The 25,677-nt window shown below is 54.2% G+C and overlaps 6 protein-coding genes across 6 annotated transcripts; 4 read left to right on the top strand and 2 right to left on the bottom strand.

The window, feature by feature from the left end:
* Window positions 1-259: 259 nt before the first annotated feature.
* Window positions 260-859, bottom strand: GUITHDRAFT_41445 (hypothetical protein; the record flags this gene model as incomplete). The annotated part of the gene is made up of 1 exon (XM_005841625.1): window positions 260-859. A coding segment is annotated over one exon (600 nt), but the record flags the coding sequence as incomplete, so codon positions are not given.
* Window positions 860-1,963: 1,104 nt separating this feature from the next.
* On the top strand, window positions 1,964-4,588 carry GUITHDRAFT_131744 (hypothetical protein; the record flags this gene model as incomplete). The annotated part of the gene is made up of 12 exons (XM_005841624.1): window positions 1,964-2,637; window positions 2,684-2,810; window positions 2,868-2,933; window positions 3,060-3,110; window positions 3,154-3,212; window positions 3,269-3,314; window positions 3,389-3,458; window positions 3,921-3,973; window positions 4,025-4,074; window positions 4,144-4,213; window positions 4,303-4,386; window positions 4,433-4,588. The coding sequence occupies 12 exons, from the start codon at window positions 1,964-1,966 to the stop codon at window positions 4,586-4,588; spliced, it is 1,506 nt and encodes a 501-aa protein (XP_005841681.1).
* Window positions 4,589-5,726: 1,138 nt separating this feature from the next.
* Window positions 5,727-7,117, bottom strand: GUITHDRAFT_149831 (hypothetical protein). Its single transcript, XM_005841623.1, has 4 exons — window positions 6,623-7,117; window positions 6,351-6,579; window positions 5,928-6,307; window positions 5,727-5,878 (listed from the first exon to the last, which is right to left on the bottom strand). Exons 1-4 carry the CDS (start codon window positions 7,042-7,044, stop codon window positions 5,776-5,778), a joined length of 1,134 nt encoding a protein of 377 aa, XP_005841680.1. The 5' UTR covers window positions 7,045-7,117; the 3' UTR covers window positions 5,727-5,775.
* Window positions 7,118-7,871: 754 nt separating this feature from the next.
* On the top strand, window positions 7,872-12,944 carry GUITHDRAFT_99356 (hypothetical protein; the record flags this gene model as incomplete). Its single annotated transcript, XM_005841622.1, has 9 exons — window positions 7,872-10,430; window positions 10,666-11,258; window positions 11,391-11,472; window positions 11,516-11,590; window positions 11,712-11,853; window positions 12,007-12,326; window positions 12,412-12,582; window positions 12,716-12,808; window positions 12,858-12,944. 9 exons carry the CDS (start codon window positions 7,872-7,874, stop codon window positions 12,942-12,944), a joined length of 4,122 nt encoding a protein of 1,373 aa, XP_005841679.1.
* Window positions 12,945-13,913: 969 nt separating this feature from the next.
* Window positions 13,914-17,163, top strand: GUITHDRAFT_99355 (hypothetical protein; the record flags this gene model as incomplete). Its single annotated transcript, XM_005841621.1, has 7 exons — window positions 13,914-14,054; window positions 14,100-16,580; window positions 16,629-16,691; window positions 16,747-16,806; window positions 16,850-16,927; window positions 16,972-17,032; window positions 17,075-17,163. 7 exons carry the CDS (start codon window positions 13,914-13,916, stop codon window positions 17,161-17,163), a joined length of 2,973 nt encoding a protein of 990 aa, XP_005841678.1.
* A 3,446-nt stretch (window positions 17,164-20,609) lies between these two features.
* GUITHDRAFT_160499 (hypothetical protein) lies at window positions 20,610-24,340 on the top strand (the record flags this gene model as incomplete). The annotated part of the gene is made up of 9 exons (XM_005841620.1): window positions 20,610-23,028; window positions 23,119-23,173; window positions 23,217-23,264; window positions 23,372-23,437; window positions 23,489-23,572; window positions 23,693-23,773; window positions 23,923-24,033; window positions 24,086-24,146; window positions 24,272-24,340. The coding sequence occupies exons 1-9, from the start codon at window positions 20,649-20,651 to the stop codon at window positions 24,338-24,340; spliced, it is 2,955 nt and encodes a 984-aa protein (XP_005841677.1). The 5' UTR covers window positions 20,610-20,648.
* Between the last annotated feature and the right edge of the window lie 1,337 nt (window positions 24,341-25,677).

Here is a 25,677-nt window from a genome sequence, read left to right as displayed (position 1 = left end):
CTGCAACCTGAAATTGGACTCTTCGGCTTTGTAAAATTTTCTACTCAAATGTTCCCTGTATTGTAATATTGGCAGATGACAGAGAATCTGCTACAATCGATAAATCATGCTTTGCAATGGCTATATTGGTGAGCAGAATGGCTATATTGGTGAGCAGACAACAGTTCCAAAGTTCAAATTTGAAGGTCCTCCGAAACTTTAGTCCATGTGTGACTTCATCTCACCATGCGGATTTCAGACTGGGTTAGACATGTTGTATTAATGTTATTCCGTCGCGCACCGGAATGATAGACACAAATGTTCGAGGGTCACGCTTGATGTGGTCGTTGAACTTTCGAACAGCCACAGTGTCTTCATCTCCTATTTTGTCATCACTCTGAAAAACTCTTGAATACCATAAAGTGTTGTCTACTGCAATGACTCCTTTTGGATCGAAAAGATGAGGATGTTTCAACAAGAATTCGTAGTAATCAATTTGTTCCTTCTTGTCGCCATCAATGAAAACGAAGTCGAAGGGTTCCTTCACCTCGTTAACCAAACAGTTGAGAGCATCTTTTGCATCCATCTTCATGATTGAAACATTCACATTCGCCATTTTGATAGCTTCTCGGCAGACATCTTCTGAAGCTGGTTCAGCTTTGAAATTATCCACTGTCACCACACGAGATGCAACAGCTGCCATGGCAATTGCTGTGAAACCTGTGTAAGTTCCAATCTCGAGCACATTCTTTGCGCCTTTCATTCTTATCAGAGACTGCAACGTTGATGCACTCAAGGATCCAGAGAGCATGGAAGTTTTCTGAAGCTTCATGGTTTGTTCTTCTATCCATCGCAACACTTCTCCTTGTTCAATGTTTGAATACTTAGCACAGTAAGTCTCTCGATATGTTCCCAGCTTCGTACCAAGATACGGATCAATCTTCACGTCAGCGAGTAACGACTCATCCTCTGCCGCATCTATAGAGTTGTAGAAGGACATATGAGCTCTTTGCAACCCGCAGGATTTTTTCCAGTTCACTGAATCGAAGGGTTGCTTCCGGAAAGATGCGCTTGTGCCTGAAGTCGTGAAAGGATGGTAGGCAGAAGGGCTTCTGAGGGCAATTCCGGTCCTGTATGGAAAAATATAAGCAAATGTATTTGACTCGCATGAGAAAGGGGTAGAAATGGAACAACACAAGAATGATAAAAGTCACGGTCTACAGGCATAAGCATGACCGTATCAGAAAACAAGAGTAGAGCTGCAACTTCATGGTCGGAAAAACTAGTATGATGTTTGCGACTATTAAACACCTGTCATCAATTCATTAGACTGGCGCAAATCCTACTGGATGATGCATGAATGCAAAAGTGAAGCGGCACCGGACACAAATGCATGGACTTGCAGTCAGCAGAGATGCCAAGGATGAAAGATTCGAAGTTAACAGGACAAGATTATTCATCCTTCTGCAACGCTGTGCAATCTGTGATAGTCTTCACTTTCTCTTTGCCAGAAGTACGCCCTTGCCACCTCTTGAGACCCGCAGTGCAGAAAGACATGGCAAAATCCGTGTATCCTTACTACGTCTTCAGACTCATGTATCTAGAACATGATACTGGACTATTCATTATTTTCTTCATCTTTTCTTCTTCCTCTCTCACTCACTCACTCCCAACTGTCTGAGTAAACGTACGCACTCCTCTTTCATTTTCTCCTCTGTGCAACCAACCAAGTTCGCCCCCCCGGCCCGGCCGGCCAAAATGCCATTTCACTGACCTCCGCTCGGAACTTGAATCGACTCTGTGAGGTCGCCGTTGTCCAAGTCATTTTTGACTAGGGTAGGCGGGACTGCGGCAGTGAAGCGGCTTGACTCAGAGAGGCTTGCGATGGCTTCAGTGAAGATCTAACAACCGGCTTGAACCACTCAGAGTCTCAGGCTGATCACAGTGACAGGCTTGACTCGTGTGACTGATTCCTGCAAGCTAGATGGACCCTTCGGCTTTCTCCTATGGATCCGCACAGCCAAGTCTCCCGACCCCTGCTCCTCCTCCCAACGCGCTGCCCATGGCCTATCGAGACTCTTTCACTTCACTGCACAGCACTACACAACACGACCTCAAAGGCGGGCAATATGCAGGAGCCTCGATGGTACAAGACGAATACCCCATTGCTCAAGAGTGGAGAAGCATGAAGCAGTTTCCTGCAAGCCACCCACTCGTCGACCTCAAGGACACTGCTGACCAATATCCCCCGGGGTCATGGCAGTCCTCTACATGGCCTGAAGCCGAAGATCCTCTTCTAATGCGTGTCCCACATGTAATGAGCTCAAATCAACTCGTGAGTAGATCGACTGGAGCAGGAGCAGGAGCAGGAGCAGGAGCAGGAGCAGGTCTACAGCAGCTGGAGCGGGCCATGAAGTTGCTCAAGACTTCCGTTCACTCCAGTTCGATCTTGCGGCATAGCGAGATCCCGAGGACCACAGCGTACCCAGGCGGAGAGGAGAGCCTTTCAGGGAGCATGAAACAGCGATCGGTGTTGAGCGGGCAGGAAGACTTGCATACAGCTCTGCACAAGATTGAGGTCGAGCTGCGAGATTGTTCCAAGAGTATGCTGGACTTCTGCGTTGAGACTGAGACTGATATGCACATGCTCGTTGCTATGTGAGAAAGAGTCGCTGATTGTCATGACAATGACGTCGTGCTTCAGAAAACGGCACAACGAAGAGCTGTCTGTTGAAGTGGAAACTTTGAAGCATGAAAACGGAAGGATACTGCAGGAGAATGAAAGGCTGAAGCAAAATGAGATTGCACAGAACAATCTCAGAAGACAGGAGGTCTGAGATCGCTCCTCAAGGAGCCAGACTAACAGTGGTACCTCGTGACTGCTTCAGGTTCAAGACTTGAGGAGGAAAATCGCGGAGTTGGAAGATGTGAAAGGAGGAACAAACATTCCAAAGGTGATGCCAATTGTGTTTTGTCTTTTCTCAACTTCATCTCATCTGATTCTCAACTCCAAATTTCTTGCCACATTATCTTCTTCTTTCATCTCTTCTCTGTACCTCATTGTCTTGACATCTCTTCAGGCCATTGAAATTCTCCACTCTGAGCTCGGTGCCATGCAAAAGAACGCCAAGGTGACCAAATTTAGGGAGGTGAAGGTTGATGCGCTTGAAACAGCTGGAGGACGAGGTCGGGATGCTCAGAGCACAGCTGCAGTCGGCTAACGAGCAGATGAGGTGGGAGCAAGAGGAGAGAGGAGAGGTTCGAGACCTGTTCAACAAAGTGTGAGCAGGAGCTGGAAAGAGATTGCGGAGGAGGAAATGAAGGCACATGCTCAGGTCCATGCCGTCCACTCCTGCTGCTTCTATTCACCGTACTCCTCCTCCTCCTCCTCCTCCTCCTCCTCCTCCAGATCATACAAGACAAGAACGACCTGGAGGCTGAACTTCGAATGATCCGTGACTACTGCACGAAAGTTTGGGGTAACATGGGGTAATACACATGTGTTTCCTCTCTTTCCCTTGATTTTTGGCAACCGTCCATGTTTCATCTCTTTTTGTGCTCTTCTACCGATGCATGTACCATGCATGCCTGCTGACTCTTGGTTACTTTCTCTTTCTCCTGCTTTGGAAACGTTTTTTCACAATTAGTGCTACCGTTGCACCTGTTACTCGCGGCTCGCCAACTTCTGACATTTGTCATCGGGTATTGTGAGGAGTTTCTTTTGTTTCTTTTGACGCCTTGTGCGCACAGGCGATTGTCATGTACAACACATCGACGTTTACTGGTCGGTTCACCCAATTCTGATTCAACGTCAAAGAATTTTCGTCTAACTACTTTGATTTGTATCAAGTGTTCGATTATGATGTTGATCCTCTACATACTATCTTCATCTCTCATCTCATCAAAGTTGTCATGTCTTCACTGAGTTGTGCGCTTCACAGCCGACAGAAGTTGGCTCGGATCTACTCTAACGAGGATCAACAAGCAGCTCAAGGTCTGTTCGAGAACAACACATTCCCCTCATCTGGTCACTTCGTTTTCAAAGGAAGGAAAGATGCAGCGAGTAAGAGACGACATCAAGGACTTTGCAAGCAAGTGAGACGATGGCCGATGACAAAGATGTCATTTGTTGTCTTCAAACGTTGACTACTTGTCGTTGCTCAGACTTTCAGCGAATGCCATGAAGGCAGATTTCCTCTCTTCTCCTCTACCGTGGCAGCAATTTCTAAAGAAGGTGAGCATAGCTGAACTTGACATGTTTTAAAGACTACATTTCTGTGCGCTTCGATTCCCTCAACAACAAGGTTGACTTCGTGTTTCAAGCTGGAAGCTGCAACGGAAGATGCTGAGTTTGCACAAGCCCTACAGTTTCTCTTCTCTTTCGTGCGACAAGACTACCTCATAAAGGTTGTGATTGCGCACAAAATCGAAAACTGATGTCATCATTTAGCAGCAGCCAAGAAATCAGCAGCAACCAGAGTTCGAGGACAACATTTCTGCTGCTCCTCAAGTTGAGGTCGTGCCACACGACCTTTCCTCTCCTCATGTCAATCTTGATAGGACGGGATGCGGCGGAGCGATCATCAGCTTTACCCACTTCCTCCTGTGAGAATGGGAGGAGAGAATGAGACTATCAAATGAGCAGCAAGGAAAAGACGACAACCAAGAGAGGAAGAATTTCAAGCAAGAACAAGCGATTGGTAGCGGTAGCAGCAGAACACGTGATGATGCAGCGGAAGGGGAGCAGGAGCAGGAGCAGGAACAGGAGCAGGAGCAGGAGCAGGAGCAGGAGCAGGAGCAGGAGCAGGAGCAGGAGCAGGAGGAATAGCAGCGGCAGCAGCAGGTTTTAGTTGAAAGTACTCTCTCAGGTGGAATCCGTTAGAACCGAGCAGTTTACCAGCTCTCGAGATTTCCTTGCCGTCGACTCCAGCAGATACTCACGACACTCCAGCTTCGCTGAGATGCAGGTATGCAATCCTCTCTGCCTCCTCCTCCTCCTCCTCCTCCTCCTCCTCCTCCTCCTCCTCCTCCTCCTCTCCTTATCCTATCGTTTGTTCTTGGGCACCTCCTCCAATCATCATCATTCTCTCCTCCTCTCCTCCTCTCCTCCTCCTTGCTCTCGTTCTCGAAAGCGGTTCTCCCTTCCTCCTTCCTCCTTCCTCCTTCCTCCACCTCCATCTCGTGCTCCCTCCTTTTCTCCTCGTGGTCATGTTCTTGCATTTCTTGACAGCCATTCAGCGCGCCAGTTTGCCTGGTCGTGGAGCCTTCGACGATCTCTCGCGCTACATTCAGGTGAAGGAGGGAGATGCTGACGTCTGTCTCACTTGCTTCTCTGCTCCAGCCGGCGCAGTACATGGAAGACATGCGGGCAACTCAGCAGCAGGAGAGCTCGAGGACTGTTCAGAGCACGTCGAACAACAACAGGTGGGAGGAACAACGCATGTCTCAAAATCTCTCTCTTCCCTCCCCCGCTTTGTTCTCTACGATTGCAACTTTTGCTCCCAACTCCTTCTGACTTTCTGTTAGGGTTTGGCAGAAGACGTCTGAGACTCCAGCTGCTGTCGAGCAGAAACCTGGTCTCCTCCACCCGGACACGTAAGTTGAAAGTCCTTCAGTTCGTGCTGACAGTCATCAAGGTTGATGCCGCTCAACAAGAGGAAGAGCACGGGGCAGGAGATCTCTGTGTGAAGAGGCCGCAAGAGGAAGGGAAGCAGGCAGGAAGGAGGCAGAGTGTGCATGAGCTGAGTGGGAGGAGGAGAGGATTCGGTTTATTCTCCTGGTCGCTGTATGACTCCCTCAGATTTGAATCTCATGACATGCAAACGACTTGACATCTATCAGCCACAACCTGCCTGACCAGTCCCTGATGAAATCTGCCGTGATGGCGTCGAAGTGATACCTGCCCTTCCTGTCAGCCCATCGTTTACAGCTCTTCCTACCGGACTTACGTAGGGTCGTTCCCTTCCAGGAAGCTCACCACGTCGTTGATGACTTGCTGTGCGTCTACTACCGTCTGCCCTCGGTACGACACCATGCTCGTGTGCTCGAGCTCCGACGTGTCTGTGCAGAAGAAGCTGGTCGCCTCCATGCTGGGCGCCGCCGCCATCCTCCTCATGCTTGAGATCAGCATGGTGTTGCTCGCGTGCAGTCGCTTCCATGTGGTGCGGAAAATCGCTGCATGCTTGCCGAAGGGAGGGACGAATTTCTGCAGCACAAAGCTATCCCCCTCCTCCCTCCCCAGCTTCCTGACAACCCCAGCTCGGTCGAGCGTCTTGACCTCCTGGCCCCCAGCAGAGCTGCGAGTCTTGATGATGGCGAGAGGAGTCGCCTGGAGCCCCTCAGCGGGTGGAGAGTCTTCAGCTGAAACTCACCTGAGCTTCAGAGCCTGAGGGCGATGAGTCTGACTCCAGGAGGTCGAGGAGCGCCTCGTCTCTGAGCGCATCTCCTCGCAGACGTCGGACGTATCCTCTGTCTCGGTCCGTGAAGTACCCCTCCCTCTCCCCCTCCCTCACCATGACCGTCAAGGGGATCCAAACCGACGCCCCGCGCCGAGTCTTGGGGTGGTAGAGATGCTGAAAGAAGCTCGGGGACGGGCGGTACCTGCGAGGAGATGATGGGGAGGGAGGAGAGAGGGGAGCGTTACGGGCTCGAGCTGTAGTCGACCTCCTTCTTCTTGTGCTTCTTGACGACTACCCGATTGAACATCTGCTTTCTCGTATCCCTGAGCTCGCGCAAGTACTCGAAGTAGGTCAAGTTTGTCTTCCCTTCGTAGCTCCACAGCGCATCCTGTTCTATCGGCTGGTCATGCATCTCATACAAGACTCCTTCAGACGCCACGAAGCTCAGCCGAGACAAGCCCGCAGTGACGTCAGCAGGCATGTCGAAGTCCTCGCGAGCCAGGTCTGACATCTCCGTTGGCTTCGCTTTCTCTGACGCATCCAACACCACAGGCGCCTGGAGCTGAGCAGAGGTCGCGAAGAAGCTGGGGTCGATCGTCAGGAAGGAGGAGGAGAGTGGCGCAGGAGCTTTCTTGCTGCTCTCGGGCGATTTACTGCCATCCCCCATGGTCTTTCGTTCCTCTAAGCGGCGCTTTCGTAGTGCTGAAGTTCATCCCTGCCATGAACGCATCATGGCATGGGCGAGCCTACTTACTAACCTTTATTGACTGAAAGAAAGGCAACCCGGAGCAAACTCAGTACCACAAGTGTAACTGAGTAAAGGCGGCGTCGGACTCGCCGCCGCTGAGCCAGGCCCAGGCAGTCACAGAGTCTACCAACCAGCCGCGCCCGGTATAGCAAGTGCCTTAAACCGGCCACGGGCCCCCGGCGGGACTCGGCTAGAGCCTGACTCAGGAGGCCGGCGCGGCCGCCGGCTGAGCCTGCCGGGCCCGGTTGCCAGTCCGACCGGAGCGGGCCGTCCGACGGAGCCGCCTCGGCGGGCCGAGGCAGGGCCGGCCTGGTGACTCGAACTCGGAACCATACTTTGATGAGTCGGATATTGGACTGGCAGTACGGTAAACCGTGCGAGGCTGACTCTGAACTTACTACAAAGAAGACTCAGCTCAGTGTTACGGTACGGTAACTAAGTTCCCCGGTGACTCTCGGAGGCTGCAGGCTGGCCCGCAGCCTGAGGCTGGTCCGAGACCGGGTGGCGAGGCCCCCGCGCCGCCCGGCCTGCCTACACCGTGGCAGTGACGGTGATCGGACCGTGGCAGCTGGGCCGGGCCGGGCCGGGCCGCGGCCGGGCCGGCCGGGGGCCCTATCCGGATCGGACGGTCCGACGATCATGGGCCGATCCGGCCGCCGCGGCACTCAGCCAGTGTATTGCTCATACGAAAAATCTATCGTTCATACATTTGGGGTCTCTATATCCGTCGGGGACGCCCTCTATGCATGTGGAAGTTGCTCGGGGCGGTGCGGGACGGCGTGAGGAGCCTGGACGTGTTCGGAGGGTCCGCCAAGTTCGATGCCTCCCGCTACCCTAAGAGCCAGCCCGGCGCTCTCATCTCCATCCTCGTGCTGGGAGCGGCGATCACCTTGGTTGTGTACAACTGCGTCAAGCTGCATACCTCCGTGGTGGCTGGTGACCAGGATGCTATTGCTAACATTGTGTCCATGAGCGCACAGTATGCGACGTTCAACTCCTTGTTCATCGACTCATCCAATGGGTATGCGATGGTGGCAGACGGGATGTGGGATCTGCCAACTTTGATGTTGGAATCGAGCAACCAGATCGAGTTTTATAACAAGGATGTCAGGAAGATGTACAAGATCGAGATCATCGACAACAATGGCAACCATCGAGGCCTCACATCCAGCTACAGCGACACTCCTGTTGCCTCTGGACTCTACAAGAAGGTCGCGCTGCCTCTGGGAACAGCAAACCAGGACGTACCCCCTGCGGTAGGCAAGGGCGGAGGGTCGTTCACCCTGGCGACTTCACTTGGGGTGAAGGAGCTGCATGCAGGACAAGAGATAGTGAAGGTGCTGGAGGAGATGCAGTCGCAGCAGACGACTTTCTTCGACCATCAGGTCTACCTCTACGTCCGGATCCCCCGTTGGCAGCTGCACGATCTTAAGATGTGTCAGCTGCAGGTTTCGCTCGCGAACGAGGGGCAGTATACGTCTCTGCTGGAGAGTGGTGCTCTGCTCTATAGGGGAAACCTGTCCGAAGATGTCTTCGGCAGCCTCTCATCGTCGCCCTCCACCTGGCTTCCAACAAACTTCATGACCAACATCAACGGAAACACTGTGTATAGCTGGAAGAATCAGCAAATGACGCTCTTGACACTTGCGTCAAACTTTTCCAAGTCCAGTCTTGACGCAGTGAAGAAGACATGGAACGGAGCCAAGTACGTGCTCGAGAAGCAGTTCATGGACTGGCGGGTACAGTTGACCTACCTGAACAACTTCCTTGAAGTGCGTCAGACATGGCAGTGCCTCAGCGGTGGCATGTTGAACCTCACTTACGCAAAGATCAACACCATCCCGACGAGCAACGACACCGTGTTGCAAGTCAGTCTGCCTCCCGGTACCTCCTTGTCCTGGCCGATCCCTCCGTTCCAGATTGTGCTCTCCATGGACGTTCTTTTCGAGACTGTGACAGTCGTCGACATCTCGCAGTCTTCTTCAAGCTTGTCGCTGACTGTCCAGAGAGAGAAGCCCCTGGACTTCACTGCCTCGAGCTCAGGCGGCATCGAGCAGTGGCAGTGCCCGCTCGACTGGTACAACGACTCCAAGGTCTGCGACTGCGAGTGTGGGGCGCCGGATCCCGACTGCCTTCCCTCCAAGAGCCTTCCTGTCGCATGGTGCCCCATCCTCTACTCCAAGGTCGACACTGGGCCCTTCTGCTCCCCGTCTGGCCACTGCTCGCAGGCCCCCCCGACAGAGGACCAGGTTGTCTTCATCTCCAACGGCTGCCAGACCATCGTGCGGCCAGGAAGCGTCGACCTCGTCGGCTACGTGGGGACCTCAGCAGAGTTCAAGAAAGAGACTAACCGATCTTCGTGCGTCCCGTGTCCGGGGGATGACGTGTACTCGGGCTACCCTTCCCTGGACAGCGACGGCCTCTACAAGTGCTTCACGCGCACGGCGGCAATGAGCCACGACTACCTCAATCCGAGGTTGCTCAAGGTCGGAGACGATCTAGTCAGCTCGCTAGAGGGAGCGTCCAACACCTCTGAGCCCAACTGCTCTGTCTACAGCTCCTTGTGGAGCACGTGCATGATGAGCGAGACGAGGAGGAGGAGCACGCCTATCTTTGCCCGATTCGCCCGGGCTGGCATGGCTTTCCCCTTGGTCGAGCAGGCAGGCGCGAAGAATGTGCAAGTCAACATGCTGCTGGGCGAAACTCCTGTCTACCAGGGCTCCCTCCTCCTCTCTCAGCCTCCAACAGATGACCTGCAACTTTTCCTCCTCGGCCCGACAAGCGGCGTTCCCTTCCTTCCCCAGAATCGCTTCCAGCCCGTCCAGTCTCTTCTCCTCAGTGCCGTGCAGTATGGCTCCCCGGGGCTGGACGTGGTAGTCATTAGCTGGAGTCCAGCTGGAGGCCAGGTGAGCTACCGTAGAGGGGTGGACAAGAACTTTTGGGTTCGGTTCGGAGGGAACACAGTGCAGGTACTAGAGCCGATAGCCTCCTCCCTCTCAGGCCTCGCAGCAAGGCCTCCTTCCTCTTCCTCCTCCTCGTACTTTGCTCCGACCTGCGGCGCGATTGTGGGTGGCAGATGCTCTTCCGCTGTAGAGAGGAGCGAAGGAGAGCTTCTGTCATTGCTTCTTTCTCGTCCAGCTTCCTTCGAGCTCGGTCGCACGTCAGTTGTGTCGGGCTTCGCTCCCTGTCCTCCAGTCAACTTGGGAGGTGCAGGAGGAGGCGATCTGCTGGGAAATGCCACCAACAGCTCGTCCAACTCGACATCGCGCAGACTTCTGCAAGCAGCAGGAGCATGTCAAGATGGGGTAAAGAGTCAGCTCGTCCTGCTGGCGCCCCTCTTCCCCTCCCAGGTCCTCACTCAGGTACCGCCGTTCTCCTCTCTTCAGCTCCAGATGTCCCTTGTACCTACTTCTGCTCCTGCTCCTGCTCCCGCTCTTGCAACTGCTCCTGCTCCTGCTCCTGCTCCTGCTCCTGCTCCTGCTTCTCCACTCGCCACTTGCTTCAATTGTTGGTTCGTTGCAATCTTACCGTGTATGTCAGGCACAAAGCTCTTTCGGCGCCGGTCCTTCTTGTGCAACCAACTCTTCTTCTTCTCAACTGAACGGCTCTTCCTCCTGCACTATCAGTCAGTCCGACTACTTCCTCTTCCCTGCTCACCTCCGACCCATCGTCATCCTCCGAACTCGAGGAGGGTCAGCGGAGGTACGGCTTGTCAACGCCACCCAAGGGAACCAGCTCTTCCTTGACAGCGAGGTCGAGATGACCGTCTCCTTTCCTGCTACCGTCGAGACGACCTTCGACGGGAGGAAGCATGCTTGCGTCCCCTCTCACCATCCCTGTGTCAAGTCGGTCTATGGGGTTCAGCTGGATCGCAGCTCAGAGTCGTTCCTTCCTGCCGACAGGTACCAGGCGCATCCCTCCGAGCCCTTCGCCTCCCCGTCCCAGCTCGACCTTGAAGTGGCGCTCTTCACCGTCCCCAACCCGGAGCCAGCACAGATGGGAGGAGGAGCAGGAGGTAGCGGAAATCAGACGGTCGAGCTCAACTATCTTTGCCCGAACAAGCCCATCCTTAACTCGACTCTGTCCTCGCCTGTCGACTCAAGTTGGAATGCGTGGACCGTCCGGCCAGAAAGGTCGGCACGATGATAAGGGAGGAGGGGAGGGAGAGGAGGAAGGGGAGAAAAAGTGGAAGGGGGCTGGAGGAAAGAGGAGGAGGACGGGGAGGAGGACTTGACCGTTACTGATGCTTCCACTGTGTACGGCAGGGACCTCAAACTAGTCTACTGCAGTGACACAAAGATCGTTTCACCTGCCTGCGTCGACCTTGGAGCTGCTGCGGCAGATCAGGTAGCTGTCATGCTGCGAGGAGAGGATATGACGTGACTGCCAGACATGCACCAAGGCCATGCCTCCAACCTTTCAGACTGACTTCAGCTACTCCTATCCTGTGAACAACAAGTGGGAGGTAGGAGCTTCTCCCCCCTTCCTCCACTTCCTCGTTTGCTGCCTGTACTGCCACGTTAGCACCTGTCTCCGTTTCTTGCCTCTCCCTCCCCCGAACTCTGTCCGTTGCTCATCATTCGCAGATCTCCCAAGAAGTATTCCAGCGGTATCAGAACTCAATCAACACGATCGAGTACGACATCGACGTGTCTGTTGTCTACCACCTCCAGTACTCCCGAGAGACTATCAATGCCGACAAGAGCTTTGCTGAGAGCATGAATCAAGGTGATGGAGGAGAGGGAAGCGATGGAGGGAGGGAGTAGGAGACACGAGGGAGATGGAGGAGAGGGGGGAGAGGGGAGATGTTAAGATGTCAGGGGTCAGGAGAGAAGAGTAGAAGTGAGAGAGGAGGAGCTTTGGGTTCACATGGATCTACAGGAGACTACAACGACACCAACAGTTTCTTCCTTTTCAACGGAGCTCTCAATTTCCAGGGCCAGGGTGCTGGATACGACGAGTACTCGAAGCTCTCCTCCCTCCTCCCCGCCAACCACCCTGTCCTCAAGAGCAACCTCATCCTAAGTGTCGACTCCTCCAACGCCGTCAACGACATCATGAAGGCTCGCAATGCAACGCAGGGCAGAGCAGCATCGTTATGGCCCTCGAGTGAACGAGATATCAAGCTTGTCATGGAAGAGTTCAAACCCCTGCAGATCGACTGGGAACTTTCCTCCATAGGAGGAAGGAGCAAGGAGCAGGTACAACTCTCGTTGTCCTCCCTTCTCCTCCTTCCCCCTCTGTCTGTCCTCTGCTTCAGTTAGCTTCCTGATTGATTTCATCCAGGTCATAGTGCTGCAACCTGGCATGGAGTATCTGCTCGAGGCACTGGTCCAGGTCAAGCCCGTCTACGACTCCAACGTGTGGGAGCAGGAGACAATCAGGCGCTGGGAGCGACAAGTCGTGTCGACAGCCGCGTCGGTTACCCCCATCGCTGACCCCAATAAGCAGAACCAGGTTCCTCTATCCCTCTCCTCCTCTTCCTCCTCCTCCTCCTCCTCCTCCTCCTCCTCCTCCTCCTCCTCCTCCTCCTCCTCCTCCTCCTCCTCCTCCTCCTCCTCCTCCTTCCTTGGGAATCACGATCTAGCAGGTGATTGTGAGGTATCACATACAGTTCGATCCTCTGGTCCGAGCACAAACTTTCCGCAAGCAGTACACCGTCAAGAACTTCGCTGACGACTTTGTGCGACTTCCATGCGCCCGAGGACCTGCTGACGTTCGGCTCCTCGCAGGGAGCGGCGACCGGCTTCATCGTGTTCGGTGCCATCCTCCTCAACTGCATCAGACGAGCCGAGTCCTGGCTGTCATCCATGAGGTAGGAGGACCCGAGGAGGAGGAGGAGGAGGAGGAGGAGGAGGAGGAGGAGGAGGAGGAGGAGAGGGTTGAATTGGTGACCTGATGGAAACTCTGCACTGCAGGCACAAGGGCGACCCCTTGCATGGTGAGCATGCGGAAGAGGTACAGTACGCGCGCAGATAGCCTCTACTACTAGCCTCTCACTCTTCTCTTTGTACATTGATTGAACATTTGCCGCATCTTGAATGAGGACCCAACCCGGCGGCTGCAGCCCGGGCCTCTCAGTGTCGATTCGGAGTCCCGAACGGTACCGTCGGTCACGGCACCGGGTACTAGCCACCCGGCCAGTACTGTCACCCGGGCCGCCGGCCCGGGCGGCCGGTACAGTACGGTCACCGTGTGCCGCAGGACCCGGCGGCGACTCAGTGACCTGTTGAAACGGATAATGCAACGGAAATGTACCGGTTCATAACGTATGTCACGAGCCCTTCGCCGTCATGGCGCGATGAGCAGAGGAGGGGAGGGGAGGGGAGGAGGGAGAACATGCGACGACGTTGACAGAGATGGATGAGATCGACTCAGATACATCTTCATGCACTAGAGATATGCAGGTTTGACGTGTAAGAACACGCAGACAGAAGAAAAGAGTGGAAATGTGTTCTCCTCTGAAAAATCCACCTGTCAATCTGACGAGGATTACACTTGAATGATGTGCATCAAATGAAGATTCTAACACACAATTTTATATGAGTCATAGATTGTTCCTTGAATCTTGTTGTATTTGGCAAGAGCGATGCATGTGATGCTTAGGAAACTAACACTAAGAATCTTGCGTCTTATCCACATTTTTCGCTCATGTCGACCATACTCGACTTTGCCACACTCCATTTTGTTACATTTTCATCCAATCTCTAGCGTAAAATACGTTTTCCTGCTTCATTCCTTGCTATCATGCTGGATCATCGTTCACTGAACCGGATCTTGTACGCAGCATGGCGGATCTATCAAGATTCTTTCCTGGCCTTCTGTCGAATACGACTGGGACGTCGGATCAAACCAACGTCACTTCAGGAGGAGGTCAGCCCGAGCCACAGACGGCTCCGCAGCTTCCAGATGGAGAAGACAAGCTGCCAGTAAGATGAGAATCTTGAACTTGCCTGTGCTGATGGTCGTCACAGTCCGGGCTTCTCAATCCGTTTTCCTTCCTCTCGGGATCAAGCACTCCTCCCCCTCCCCCGACCTCCACTCCTGCTGCGAGCAGTGCTCCAGAGTCCGGCGGTGCTGCTATCCTTGCCATGCTGCAGGGTGGGATGAGCTCGAGTGAGGCCCCGAGTGCTGAGGACGCGAAAGTCGCTCAGGTTGTGCCCAGTCAAGCGAAGCAGGAAGCGTGTGATACTGCTGCATGCGATGACAAGCTCATCTCCTTGTGCAAGGGTGAAGCCTTCCATGACGTCCTCACAAGAGACCCCAGTCTCCGCAAGCAAACCAAGGCAACCGCTATCACTATCTACAACACAGAGCCTGGGTATCGCACGGGGCGACTGATCGCTGTGAACTCGAAGTACATCTGCTACGGAGTGCGAGGAGGTAGCATTCGCGTCATCCATCAAAGCACGGGAAAGCGCCTGCTGCAGAAGGGGCACACTACCTCTGAGCTCGCCGACATCGCAATACATGGCGAGAACGACAGGAGCCTTCTAGCGTCTGTGTGCGAAGCAGGGCACTTGTTCGTGTGGGAGATCTTCATGGATGACTCCGATGAAGTTCGTGCGACTGAGGTGTACAGGAACGACAGTGGCTCCGAACTCTTCAAGAGGGTCCTCTGGCATCCTTCCCTCCCCGTCTTGTTGACTGGTGGAGCTGGGAATACATCCAAAGTTCAGCTCATCCGAGGGATCAGCCCAGGCTCGTCGCCTGTTATCGACTTGCTGGCAGAGCACACGGTCACTGTGAACGGTTTGACCTGGGTCTGTGCGCAAGGGGATGCCGAGAAGGATCAGTTTGCATCGGCAGGATCAGACGGGAAAGTAGTTGTATCGGATCTCAGCGGGAACCAATTGACAAGCTTCTCTCCGTTTGATGGAGGATCTGTTCAGTGCGTCATGGCTGTCTGTTCGAAGGATGTTGGTCGATCGTATCTCATCACCGGCAATGATGGAAACAGAAGCATCAAGCTGTGGGACCAGCACGGGACTATCTGCTACCACACCCTCACCTTCCGTGTTCCTTCCCCGGAACTTTTCAAGGCGACGGTGGACGTGGATCCCTTGCACGACTTCATGGTTGTTGCCAACACTGTCACATCAGCAGGAGGAAGCAAGTCTCAGGACAGCTGGTCTGTCTTCACCATCCACATCAACACTGAAGCCTCCGAGCCCTCCTTTGGCTGCATGTGTGAGTTCGAGGTCATTTACCCCATCCTCAGCTGCACGCTGCGGAGAGACGCTTCCCTGGACGCCAACTCAGACCCTCAGGAGCGGGAGATGCACTTATACTGCATGCAGACCAAGGCGATTCAACAGTATCACTTCCGACCCGACCAGTGCTGCATGCTGCCCGCCCACAGGAGCTCCGCGAGTATCCTCCCAGGCGAGCCCTTTGAAGCCTCCAAGAAAGAGGCGCGCCCTCCCCAGAATGTCCCCGTCATCCCCTACCCTATGGCTTCTTCTCCTGTCACGGCAGAGTCCGCGGGCGATGGTGCGGACAAGGTCGGCCAGGACCCTCCCGCCTTCCTGAAGCCAGAAGCGTTTACAGCTGATGCGAATCGAAGCAAGGGCGCAGGAATCCTTGATGTCTCCCAGGCGCAGGCGAAGGGTGAGCCACAGCAGCATTACCCCGCTCTCATGGAAGACAGAGCAGACGAGAGGCCGATGGGGGCTGACGGCTCCGCCTTGTCAAGTGCGGATCTGGAGGCGAAGCTGAGCAGAAGACTGGAGGGGATGTTGAAAACTTCGATGGACTCGTTCCTGGCCAAGATTGAGAAGGAGAACAAGGAGAGGAAGGCGAAGGAGAGGGATGAGATGAAGAAAGCGATCGAAACAGCAACCCAAAAGCTGGCGAGTCAGTTGGAGGAGAAGCTCTCCAAGAATCTGACGGAAACTCTCACCAAGAACTTCCAGCGGGAGCTGGGAAGCTCGTTGAAGACGCAGCTGCCTGCGGCTCTAGACGTGCAATCGCGCTCGCCACAGCACTTGGACTCCATGAAGGCTATCTTCGCCCAGGCGCTACAGCCGATGTTGGACAAGGCCATGAAGGTAACGGCTGACAAAACCGTCGCAGCGCTGAAGCCAGCGATCCAAGAGAGCTTCCGAGCCTCGTTTCAGAGCAGCATCATCCCCGGGTTTGAGACTTCTTGCCAGCGGATGTTCGAGCAGATCAACAACACCTTCGAACGAGGCACTGCTGAGAGGATGGAGGCAGAGAGGAAGCAGGTGGCGGCGGCGAATCAGATGCAGCAGCTTGAGTCTGCCATCGACCGTCTGTCCATCAAGCTCTCTGAGCTTGAAGCGAAGGCTGCTTCTGCTTCGCTTGGATCTCTCCAGGCTCAACCCCGACAGCAGCAGCAGCAGCAGCAGCAAGAACAGCAGTCAGCCGCACAGCTCGCCGCCTCTCTGACAGAGATGCTGCGCCAGGAGCAGTACGAGGAAGCATTCTCCAAGGTGATGACGGGAAAGAGGAGGAAGAGTGCAGGGCTGATGTGCTGGCAGGTTCTCTCCATGTCGGATCTGAAACTTGTCACGTGGCTCTGCCAGAGCTTGGATCCTCGCCATGTGAGTGGAGGGAACGAGGGAGGAGGAGGATGGTCGGGGTGACTTGACCCGCAAGGTCTTTGCAAAGCGTCCTCGTGCTCTGAGTGGTCCAGTCGTCTTGTCGCTGGTCCAGCAGGTCGAGAGGAGGAGGGGGGTTGAGGAGCTTGACATCTCGTCAGCTGGGGTTTGACATGAAGACCGACGCCGCGCTCAAGGTCGCATGGCTCAGAGATGCCTGCGCGTCCCTCGACACTAAGGTCTTCTGCTCTCTCCAGCTCGCCCCCAGCTCAAAGTCGTGCAGGACCCCAAAATTGGACATCACGTGGTCAGCATCCTGCGGGACTTGCAGCTGAAGTTCGCAGGTGATGACGTGGCAGTGCAGGCAGTTGGTGACATGGTGGCAGCGATGGAGAGAGCGCCGGAGGAGCATCCCATCACCCACGACAACGACTTTCGTATCCTCACACACATCCTGCGATCCATTGTTGGATGATTGTACTTGCTACACTTCAGCCGTCTCCTCTCCCTCCCTCCACACACTCCAAGAGCTCCTCTGATGCTTGCCGGTTGCGCAGCACCAGCGTATTCTGTTCAGAGAATCAGTCGTGACATGTAAGGTAGATGAGTGAGATAGGGAAGAAGCAGTGAAAGGTTGGGAGCTTTGAGTAGGCCGGGGAGAGGGAGGAATCGAAAGCGGTGATGGTGTTTCAAAAGGAGGAGGAGGAGGAGGAGGGTCTACAAAATGAGCCCCCACTGCAGGTGGGGAGAGGACGAGGAAAACCTGCATCCTCTCGATAGTGTCGTTGAGGCAGGCGATGGAGCTCTGGTGCTGCTGAGTCTCCTTCCTCAAGTCTTCGCACTCTCGTCGCCTGCTCTGCTCCTCCTCCTGCAGCCTCTTGATCGTCTCCTCCGCCTGACTTCAACTCAGCGCTAAGAGCAGCAGGGAGCGCACGGACCTCGTTGAGCTTCTGCGAGAGTCTGGCTTGCGCTGCTTTCATCCTCCTGGCCTCCGCGCCCTCGAGGCGGGCAAACTGACCCAATGAAACCCATTCATGTAGGGATTGGGGAGGAGGTGGTGGGCGGAGGAGGAGGAGAAGGAAGGTGAGCAGCAGCAGCAGCAGGAAACGTATACTTCACCTCGTCATGCAGTTCCTGGGCGTAGACCTGAAAGAAAGTCGGCGACTGGGCAACAGATGAAATCGCTACCTTGGCTCCCTCCAAGGCGGCGTTAGCTCTGGATTGCTCGCAGAGGAAGCGTTCTTCCCATGCTCTCCGCGACGTCTGCAGCTCTCTGTCCTTGTCCTTACACTGCTCCGAGAGGTCTTCGATCTGTTTTCTGGCTTTCTCCGCCTCCTCCTCCAACTTGTTGATCTTGTCCTGGAGGATCGAGCCAAGAAGTTGACCATTCTACAAGCACATGAGGAAGAGACTGAGCATGGATCAGGTGTGCACGCACCTTGAACATGGTGTTACACTCTTCTTTCGCGGCCCTCAATCGGTTCTTGAGCTCCAAGCTCGAGATTCGACTCTCGTCTTGCTGTCTTGTCAGAGCCTGCTTCAACTTCTCGACCTCCTGCCCCATCTCGCTTTCTCGGCTCTTCGCTTCTCGTCGTGTTTTTCTCAGGTCGGCTTCCACTCGAGCCAACTGCGACTGATGCTGCTGGATTTCTCGTTCCAGCCTGGCAACCTCCTGTCGTAAGCCCTCCTTCTCACATTGACTCGCCAACTCCATCCTTGCCGTCGTCTCGCATGCTTTCCGCCTCTTTGCTTCAAGAGTTTCACGATTTGGCATGCTAACAGCTTGCGGGCGGCTGTCTGACTTGGAGATTCGCCCCTTGTCCTCGTCCTTGACACCAGGTAAAGTTTGAGTTTGATAACGCTCTGTTTCTCCCATCTCGAGGCTTGCAATGAACTGTAAGGCGTTAATGGTCTGTATGTATTCTTCCTGCTTCTGTCAATGCAGCTGTCAGCTGGTCCAAGTTGCACAAGAGGAAGTTAAGCACCTTTCGACTGCTTTCTAGTTCCCATTGTTGTCCGATCAGCCTTTGCGAAAGCTCTGATGTATAAAGATCAAGTTGCTCAGCTACTTTTTCCAGTTCTCCTACAATGCCATCACCGCAGACGATGCAGAAGGACTGGCCAGATCGAGTTTCAGTGTCTACTAGGCTGCTCTCCTTGTGTGAACCATGTTGGTATGAACCAAAGTTGATTCTCTTCCCTTGATGCTTCAGTCCTTCTAGACTCCAGCAGAAATCTTCAGCATCTTGCACAAGGAACCTAAGGATATCATGGCATCTTACAACTTCTTCTTCAAGCTCCTCAACAAGCTGATCCTTGACAACGCTCTGCCTTCCCTTCGAGTTCCCTTCCCTCATCTCGCTTCAGTTTCGTCGTAGCTCCAACCTCCAAAGTCCCTTTGTTACTGTACCCCTACTTTGTTGTTACAGTACCCCTTATGTCAAATGTAAATTTATTCTTTCTTGAGGGTAGGGGTATGGACCCCAACCCCTTCTTCAATTTTGACAAGGCGTGCCAGTTGTTTCGGTTTTGAATTCCATGATGGCACTCGGATGCCTTCGGATCACAGTCTCGGACGACGGTCACCGCCGGCCGGACCGGCGGGCCGGCCCCCCGCCGCTGTGACTCCCAGGGCGTGCGGCCCGGGCCGGCCGGGCGGCTGTGACGGTGCCAGTGGCCCCCTGGCGCCGCCGCCGCTGAGTGCCGCAGTGCCCGGCCGCACGACGGTGCCGACCGTACCGTGGTACGGTCTCCGACCTGCCGGGCGGTTGAGTCCGATCGCAGTCGGCGACTCAGGCTGCCCTGAGTGAGTAGAAGCCGCTCAGCGGCTTGCCCGCCCGGCCGCGGGGCCGGCGGTACCGTCTTGACTTGAAACTTGGGGCCGCGGGCTGTAAACGGTCAGTGACGGAGGTACGGTCGGGTCTTCAACCGTTGACGCCTCAGAAGCAGCCTGCGGCCGCTTGACTCTTTACTGCGCAGTGAACTGTCCGGGGGCGTGCCAGTGCCGCAGCCCGAGTCACTGACTTTACTCAAAATGAAGTTAAAATCAATACGAGGGCCGCCCGGAATCAGGAGAGTCGAGGAGGCCGCTTCCGAGCGCCAGGACCCCGGATGACGGAGCCCTAAGTTGAAGTCCGACGGTCCGGTCACTGTCGCGAGCCGCCGGAGCGTAGTACGGACGGCCGGGCTGACAGTGGCCGGCCCGGGCCCCGGCCGCCCGGCTGCAGTGGGCCGCCGGGCGGCCTAACCCCTCGGCCTCACAGGAGTGTAAAAACATTTAGCTAATCACTTTTTCGTCCGTTGAATGACGCCCATGGGCGGTCGAAATGAAGGAGGAAATGATTAGCAGAGCAGAGAAGCGATTATGATGATGATGAAGAAGATGATGAAGATGAGGATGATAACAAGGAGGATACTTCAGAGCATGACGAGGCTGTTGACGAAGATGAGCATGGAGGAGTCAATCATGTTGATGCAGGTAGTGTTCACACAGCGTTGGTACTTAGAATGATTACGATGATCTTTATCAAGGAGAACGAGAGGGAGAAGGACAGCGAAGAATAAGAAGGAAATGACATGCTGCTGCTGCTGCTGCTGCTGCTGCTGCTGATGATGATGATGATGATGATGATGATGATGGATGAGATGAAAACTAATTTTGCTGGACAAGTTGATGACACCTAGGATGCTAAAGACGATAAGATGAAAAAATAATGATGATTCGGGATGGATGGATGGGCGGATGGATAGACTGACACACGGATGGAGGTGCTGTGATAGGACGAGAAGATCTGTTTCATGTTCATAGAGGAGACCAATAGAGAAATAATAGAGGATCAGTTGCTGCTCGAGTCGATTCTAATGAAATGGAGGCATTTATATTCTGGGTTACATGCCCGACCACTGACGTCTCCTGTAGATGGCGTGTTGATTCCTACTTCCTCATCAGCCATCAGTTGAATGTCGGAGAGTCCAGACTTGGGTGGAGGGTCCTACCTGCCATCAAAACATGGCGTGTCGCTCGAAGTCTTGTACGAGCGATACAAGGAGGACGCAGGTATCCCTCTGCGCAGATTCTTGAAGTTTCTCCGAGATGCCGTCCTGCTGGACAACTCGTGGACATTCGGGCAGGCAGTGACTGTGTTCTTTGAGCACTCCAACGATGAGGAGAGGAACCAGGAGGCGGGGGAGCGAGTCCTGACCCTCAACGACTTTACCATGTGCATGAAGAAGGTGGCAAGGCAGAGCCTCGTTGTCAAGGAGTCCTCGCGCAAGTTCAAGGTGGAGGACACCAAGGAGTCGCAGGAGAACGAGTACTACCTCTTCGAAGGATTGCAGAGGGCCGTGTCGGAGCGACTGCAGGCAGTGCCCAGGTCCGACGAGGATGCGATGCTGAATAAGTTCATCCTGTCAGAGTTGATTCAGCTCTTTTGCCTATCGAACGAGTACAAGATGAGGCTGATCTACAAGAGGCTGATCAAAGTGAAGAGCTGGAAAGAAGTCCTTGCTAACGTGCAGGCCAAGCTGACCAAGTTGGATGCAACCAAGTTCTTTCGTGATGTCATCCCCAAGGACCAGGGAGCAGCGCTGAGACAGGACGACCTCTACGCCATCTTCCGCAATGCCAGCCATGAGATCACCTCCAAGGAATCGGCTGCTCGCGAGCTCTCCAACGACTTCTCCTTCCCAGAGTTTGTGGAGATTCTGATCCGCTGTGCGCTCTCGAGCTCCTTCAAGCTGCTGGAGGAGGAGGACGCCAAGACCCGCGCCTTCACGTTCGACGTGGAAACAGACTCAGTTGCATACGCTGCCGAGCGAGTGAAGGCCTTCTGGCGGCTGGTGTGGAGCTGGTTGCAGAACGAGGTGTCGAAGGAGGAGGAGTACAAGACTGAAGACGTGCTCATGGAAGACTGCCCGATCTACGACGACGCCTCCATCGACATGCAGATGCTCTTCGCTCACTACAGCACAGGGCAGGCCTACACCCAAGAGCTTGACTTCAGCAACCCCAACACCGCCATGGGCTCGGCCGACCTGATACGCCTGTGCCGAGATGCCGGCATGATGGACCATCGGCTGACCTACACGTCGATCATCGAGGCCATAGTGCACACCAAGAGGAGCAAGGAGTGGCTGGCGGCAGAGCTCAACTTCATGGAATGGCAGGTTTTCTTTGTCCGCCTTGCGATCCTCAAGTACGTGGAGCTGCCCAAGATGGACGCAGTGACGATCATGGTGAAGAAATGGCTGCTCCCAATGGTCTACACGGACATTGCGCCGTCGGAGAGCTCCGACTTTCTCTTCAGCCCGCGGGTTCTTATCCTCCTGATCTCGTACGAGAACCACACCGCAGCGCTGCTCAAGAGATACTCCACGGAGAGGAACGTGACGATAGACGTGGAGGGCGAGGTCGTCGAGGAAAAGGACGTGAGTAGGAACGAGCTGCAGAAGAAGCAGTCTACCGTCTCCTCCTTCTCTAGTGACCTCAAAGAAGAGCTGGAGAGGATCAAACAGCCCAACACGTTCAAGATCAAGACCTTGTTCCTCACCCTCGTGGACCTTGTCTCCTTTCTCAAGACTGTCGGGTTCCTTCCCAGGCTGCTCGCGGTCAACGAGCTGATAGACATCTTTGATTCTATCCTCAACGTCAACCCCTCCAGGCCGATCCCTCCTCACTCAGCTCAGATCTCAGTCTCTCACGTGGTGGAGATGTTGGTCCAGTGCTCCCTCCTCTCCTTCGGTCGTCCCCCCCATGCCAGCAAGTACGCGACGAGGGAGGAGAAGGTGCTCGCTGGGATGGAGATGATGGAAGTTGCCTTCTACAATATGACTGGCAGCGTCATCCCCCTCCAGCCAACTATTCTGCATCCCATCCTCGCCGAAGAGTTCAAGGGCATCTCACAGGAGAGCGAGCTCAGGGAGTACCTCCTCACCCGCCGCTGCTGCATGGGCAACGCTCTCGTCCCCGTCCCCAAGCTCTCATCCTCCTCGGACCCCAACACACATCAGGGCAAGCATGCTCAGCGCCTCTATGAGCCCTCCTCTGAGTTGGAGGACGGGAAGCGTCCGGTGAACATCGGCATCCCGTGCCTGGTCCGCGAGCAGCACTTCGCTCCTCCTGCTCCTCATCCCATCGGCGCGCTCATGGAGACTGCGCTGATTCATCACAACAGTGCGAGGTACAAGGCGGCGGTGGACACCTACCTGCAGGCCTGCAATACATGGGTAAACCTGCCGCCCGACCATGACGCTGCGTCGGAGGAAGGGGAGGGGAACATCCAGGAGCGAGGAGAGGAGGAGCGGGAGGAGGAGGAGGAGGAGATTCCTCAGGATGTTGAAGGTAAGACATGCCGCCGTCTCCTTCCCCATCACCACTCCCCTGCACGCCTCCTTTCCTTCACATCGTGAACCCTCGTGAGGGCGTTTGCAGACATCAACGGTGTTCCAAAGGAAGTTCTGCTCTTTTTTTTCATTGCCCTCGGAAGGTATGCCCTTGTTGGGCATCAGCAACAACTGACATGCTGTCAGCGTCTATGAAAGCGCGGGACTTGAAGAGCTGGCTCTCTCCTGCTATTGGTACTGGAGCGAAGAGCAGGAGATGGGGAAAGGGCGGTGGGAGAATGGGAGTGGGCAGGAGGAGGAGGAGGAGGAGGAGGAGGAAGCTGATCTTCCGTTTGCTGCAGCGAGGCAAAGCTGATTGGAGACCAACTGGAGAGCAAGTCCTCGTCCAACTCGGACTGTGCAATCAGGTGAGGGGGGAGGATGGAGGGAGAGGGGAGGAGCTGATGGAGAGGTTGCAGCTATAGCTCCATAGGAAGCGTCTTGTTCCACATGGGGCATTATCAATTTGCTCTCCTCTTCTTCAAGAAGGCGCTTGCGATCAGGTCACGAAGGATTACTCTGCACTCTCCTCACTTTTCTTCCATATCCTGTTCCTCGTCCCCTTCCTCCTCTTCACGTCATCCAACTTTCTCTTCCCTTCTTCTCGTCTGATCGATGACTAGGCAATCGGCTCTCTCCGAGGTGCACATGGACACTGCCCTCCTTTACAACAACATCGGAGCCTGTCACGACATGCTCGACCAGTGAGACCATCGACGCCGCTTCTCTGTCTAGCCCATGCTGCTGCCTCCTGTCCCCTTCTCTCCTCCTTCTCCTGTCATCCCCACTATTCTCTTGTTCTTCTTCGCAGGCTGCTCTCTCCTTGTTCAACTACCACTCTGACGTCTGGCAGGGTGACTGAGGCGTTGGAAAGCTTTCTCAAAGCCAAAGATGTGTTTGTCTACGAGTTTGGATTCGTTCATCCGAGGACGTCAACAGTGATGAGAAACCTGGAAAGAATCAGGTGCGGAGCAGCTGAGGCAAGAAGGAGGATGTTTGACAGCGGTTGATGATAGGAGCCGCAAACTTGACTTCAAGATCGGCTTCGTTGAACGGAAGCCCACACTGTGTCCAAAGGTAAGATGATGCGTTAGACTGTACTGAAGAGACAATCCCCTTGTGAAGACAACTCTCATCTCAATCTTAATGCTTCCTGCGCCCTGTTTCTCGTTTCGTTTCATAGCTGTGCTCATTCGTGATAGGTTTTGGCTTCAAAAGGGAAGACGAAAACAAAGAAGGGGAAGAAAGGAGGAAAGAAGAAGAAGAAATGAACTTGTCCTTCTCCTCCCATGTACATAAAAGAAAGGTTGAAATCATATTTGTTCCCTTCAACCCTGGAACTCTTGCCCGCCAATGACATGAAAAATTTATTTCACAAAACTGATCCAGGACCGCAACAATCCCTTGGTTCCATCCCTCACGCGCAACAGCAAACATATCAGCAATCAGAACATGAACCCTCCAGCCGGCCCGGACATGGAGGGTGCTAGCGTTGACTTCAAGCTTGCAGTAGGAAACGTCTTGTCAGTGCCGATCTATGTATTCATATGAGCACGCCCACAAATATCAGAGAAAGCACAACCTGCTTCAAGGCAGCAGAGTTGGACCCCGTCGACCCCCCACTAAAGATGTATGCATCGAGATTGGGATGCCCAGGGTACAAATCTTTGAAATTCGTCGAGAACAACTTGGTGCTGTAGAGAGGTGAGTTAAAGATGCGAGCAAACAGCAGAAACCGGCAACCAAATTTCGCACAGACAGTGTTTCTGATATACATCACTCTTGCTCATTCTACTTTCCCCCATCAACACATCCGTTTATAAACAAGTGAGTACAAATTCAGTCAGCTATGGCAAGTACGCCACATCTCTCTCCCCAAAATAAAGAAAGCAACAAGAGTGCAGACAGTTTGACTTGAGCCATATCAATGACTTGTCTTGCCCAGTTGTTGTCTTTTCAATACCTTCACTGGTATTTCATCCTCATCAGCATCATCTTCCCCCAACTTACATCATGCTGGCCGCGAAGTGTCGGTCTTTGACTAAAAGAAACGGTACAACTGCTGAGAACCGGGCCCTATGTACGTGGTATGCCCACTATATTTCATAGGTGCAGGTATAAGTAAATTAGACATACCTTGATACTCTTTATACCGTTCTCGCTCTAACCAAGAAAAGTTCGGGAGGACCCCAGATTTCTTTTAAAGCCCGCCATCGAGGGCAGACATGACGGTGAGGCAGGGAGCTCAGCGGGGATGAGGGGCACACCGCTCTCATACTTACCTGGCGAGGGTGACCGCTCGATCAACAAGGAGTGGCCCTGGCATGGAGCACGACATCGCACTCGGTCGCTGTGAAGTGTCATGACCTGACGTCCTTATGGGCGCGGGCCAATCGCATAATTTCTGTAAGCGTGGTACTTGCGTTCGCGCAACACCACCGTCATCCTCTAAACAAATTAAAGCTTCCAGGTCCAAAGCCAGTTGGTGACGGATTTTGTCTTGACCAGCCCCGACTTTGTGCTTGTGTGCTACAGAACTTGACACATTGCGATCACTAAGGTAATCATCCGTGAGAAGGAATGTAGTACTCGAGAAATAAGAATCCTC

The sequence above is a fragment of the Guillardia theta genome, assembly GCF_000315625.1.
Source record: "Guillardia theta CCMP2712 unplaced genomic scaffold GUITHscaffold_2, whole genome shotgun sequence".
Taxonomy (NCBI): Eukaryota; class Cryptophyceae; order Pyrenomonadales; family Geminigeraceae; genus Guillardia; species Guillardia theta.
This window is presented reverse-complemented; position numbering and strand designations above follow the sequence as displayed.

Bases quoted from the DNA above. Each gene is read 5' to 3' on its own strand.
- GUITHDRAFT_149831 (XM_005841623.1), bottom strand. From the start codon at position 7,044: ATGGGGGATGGCAGTAAATCGCCCGAGAGCAGCAAGAAAGCTCCTGCG. The intron at 6,580-6,622 runs GTAACGCTCCCC...ATCTCCTCGCAG, and splicing joins GTCGACTACAGCTCGAGCCC to GTACCGCCCGTCCCCGAGCT. The intron at 5,879-5,927 runs GTAAGTCCGGTA...CAGGAAGGGCAG, and splicing joins CTGGAAGGGAACGACCCTAC to GTATCACTTCGACGCCATCA.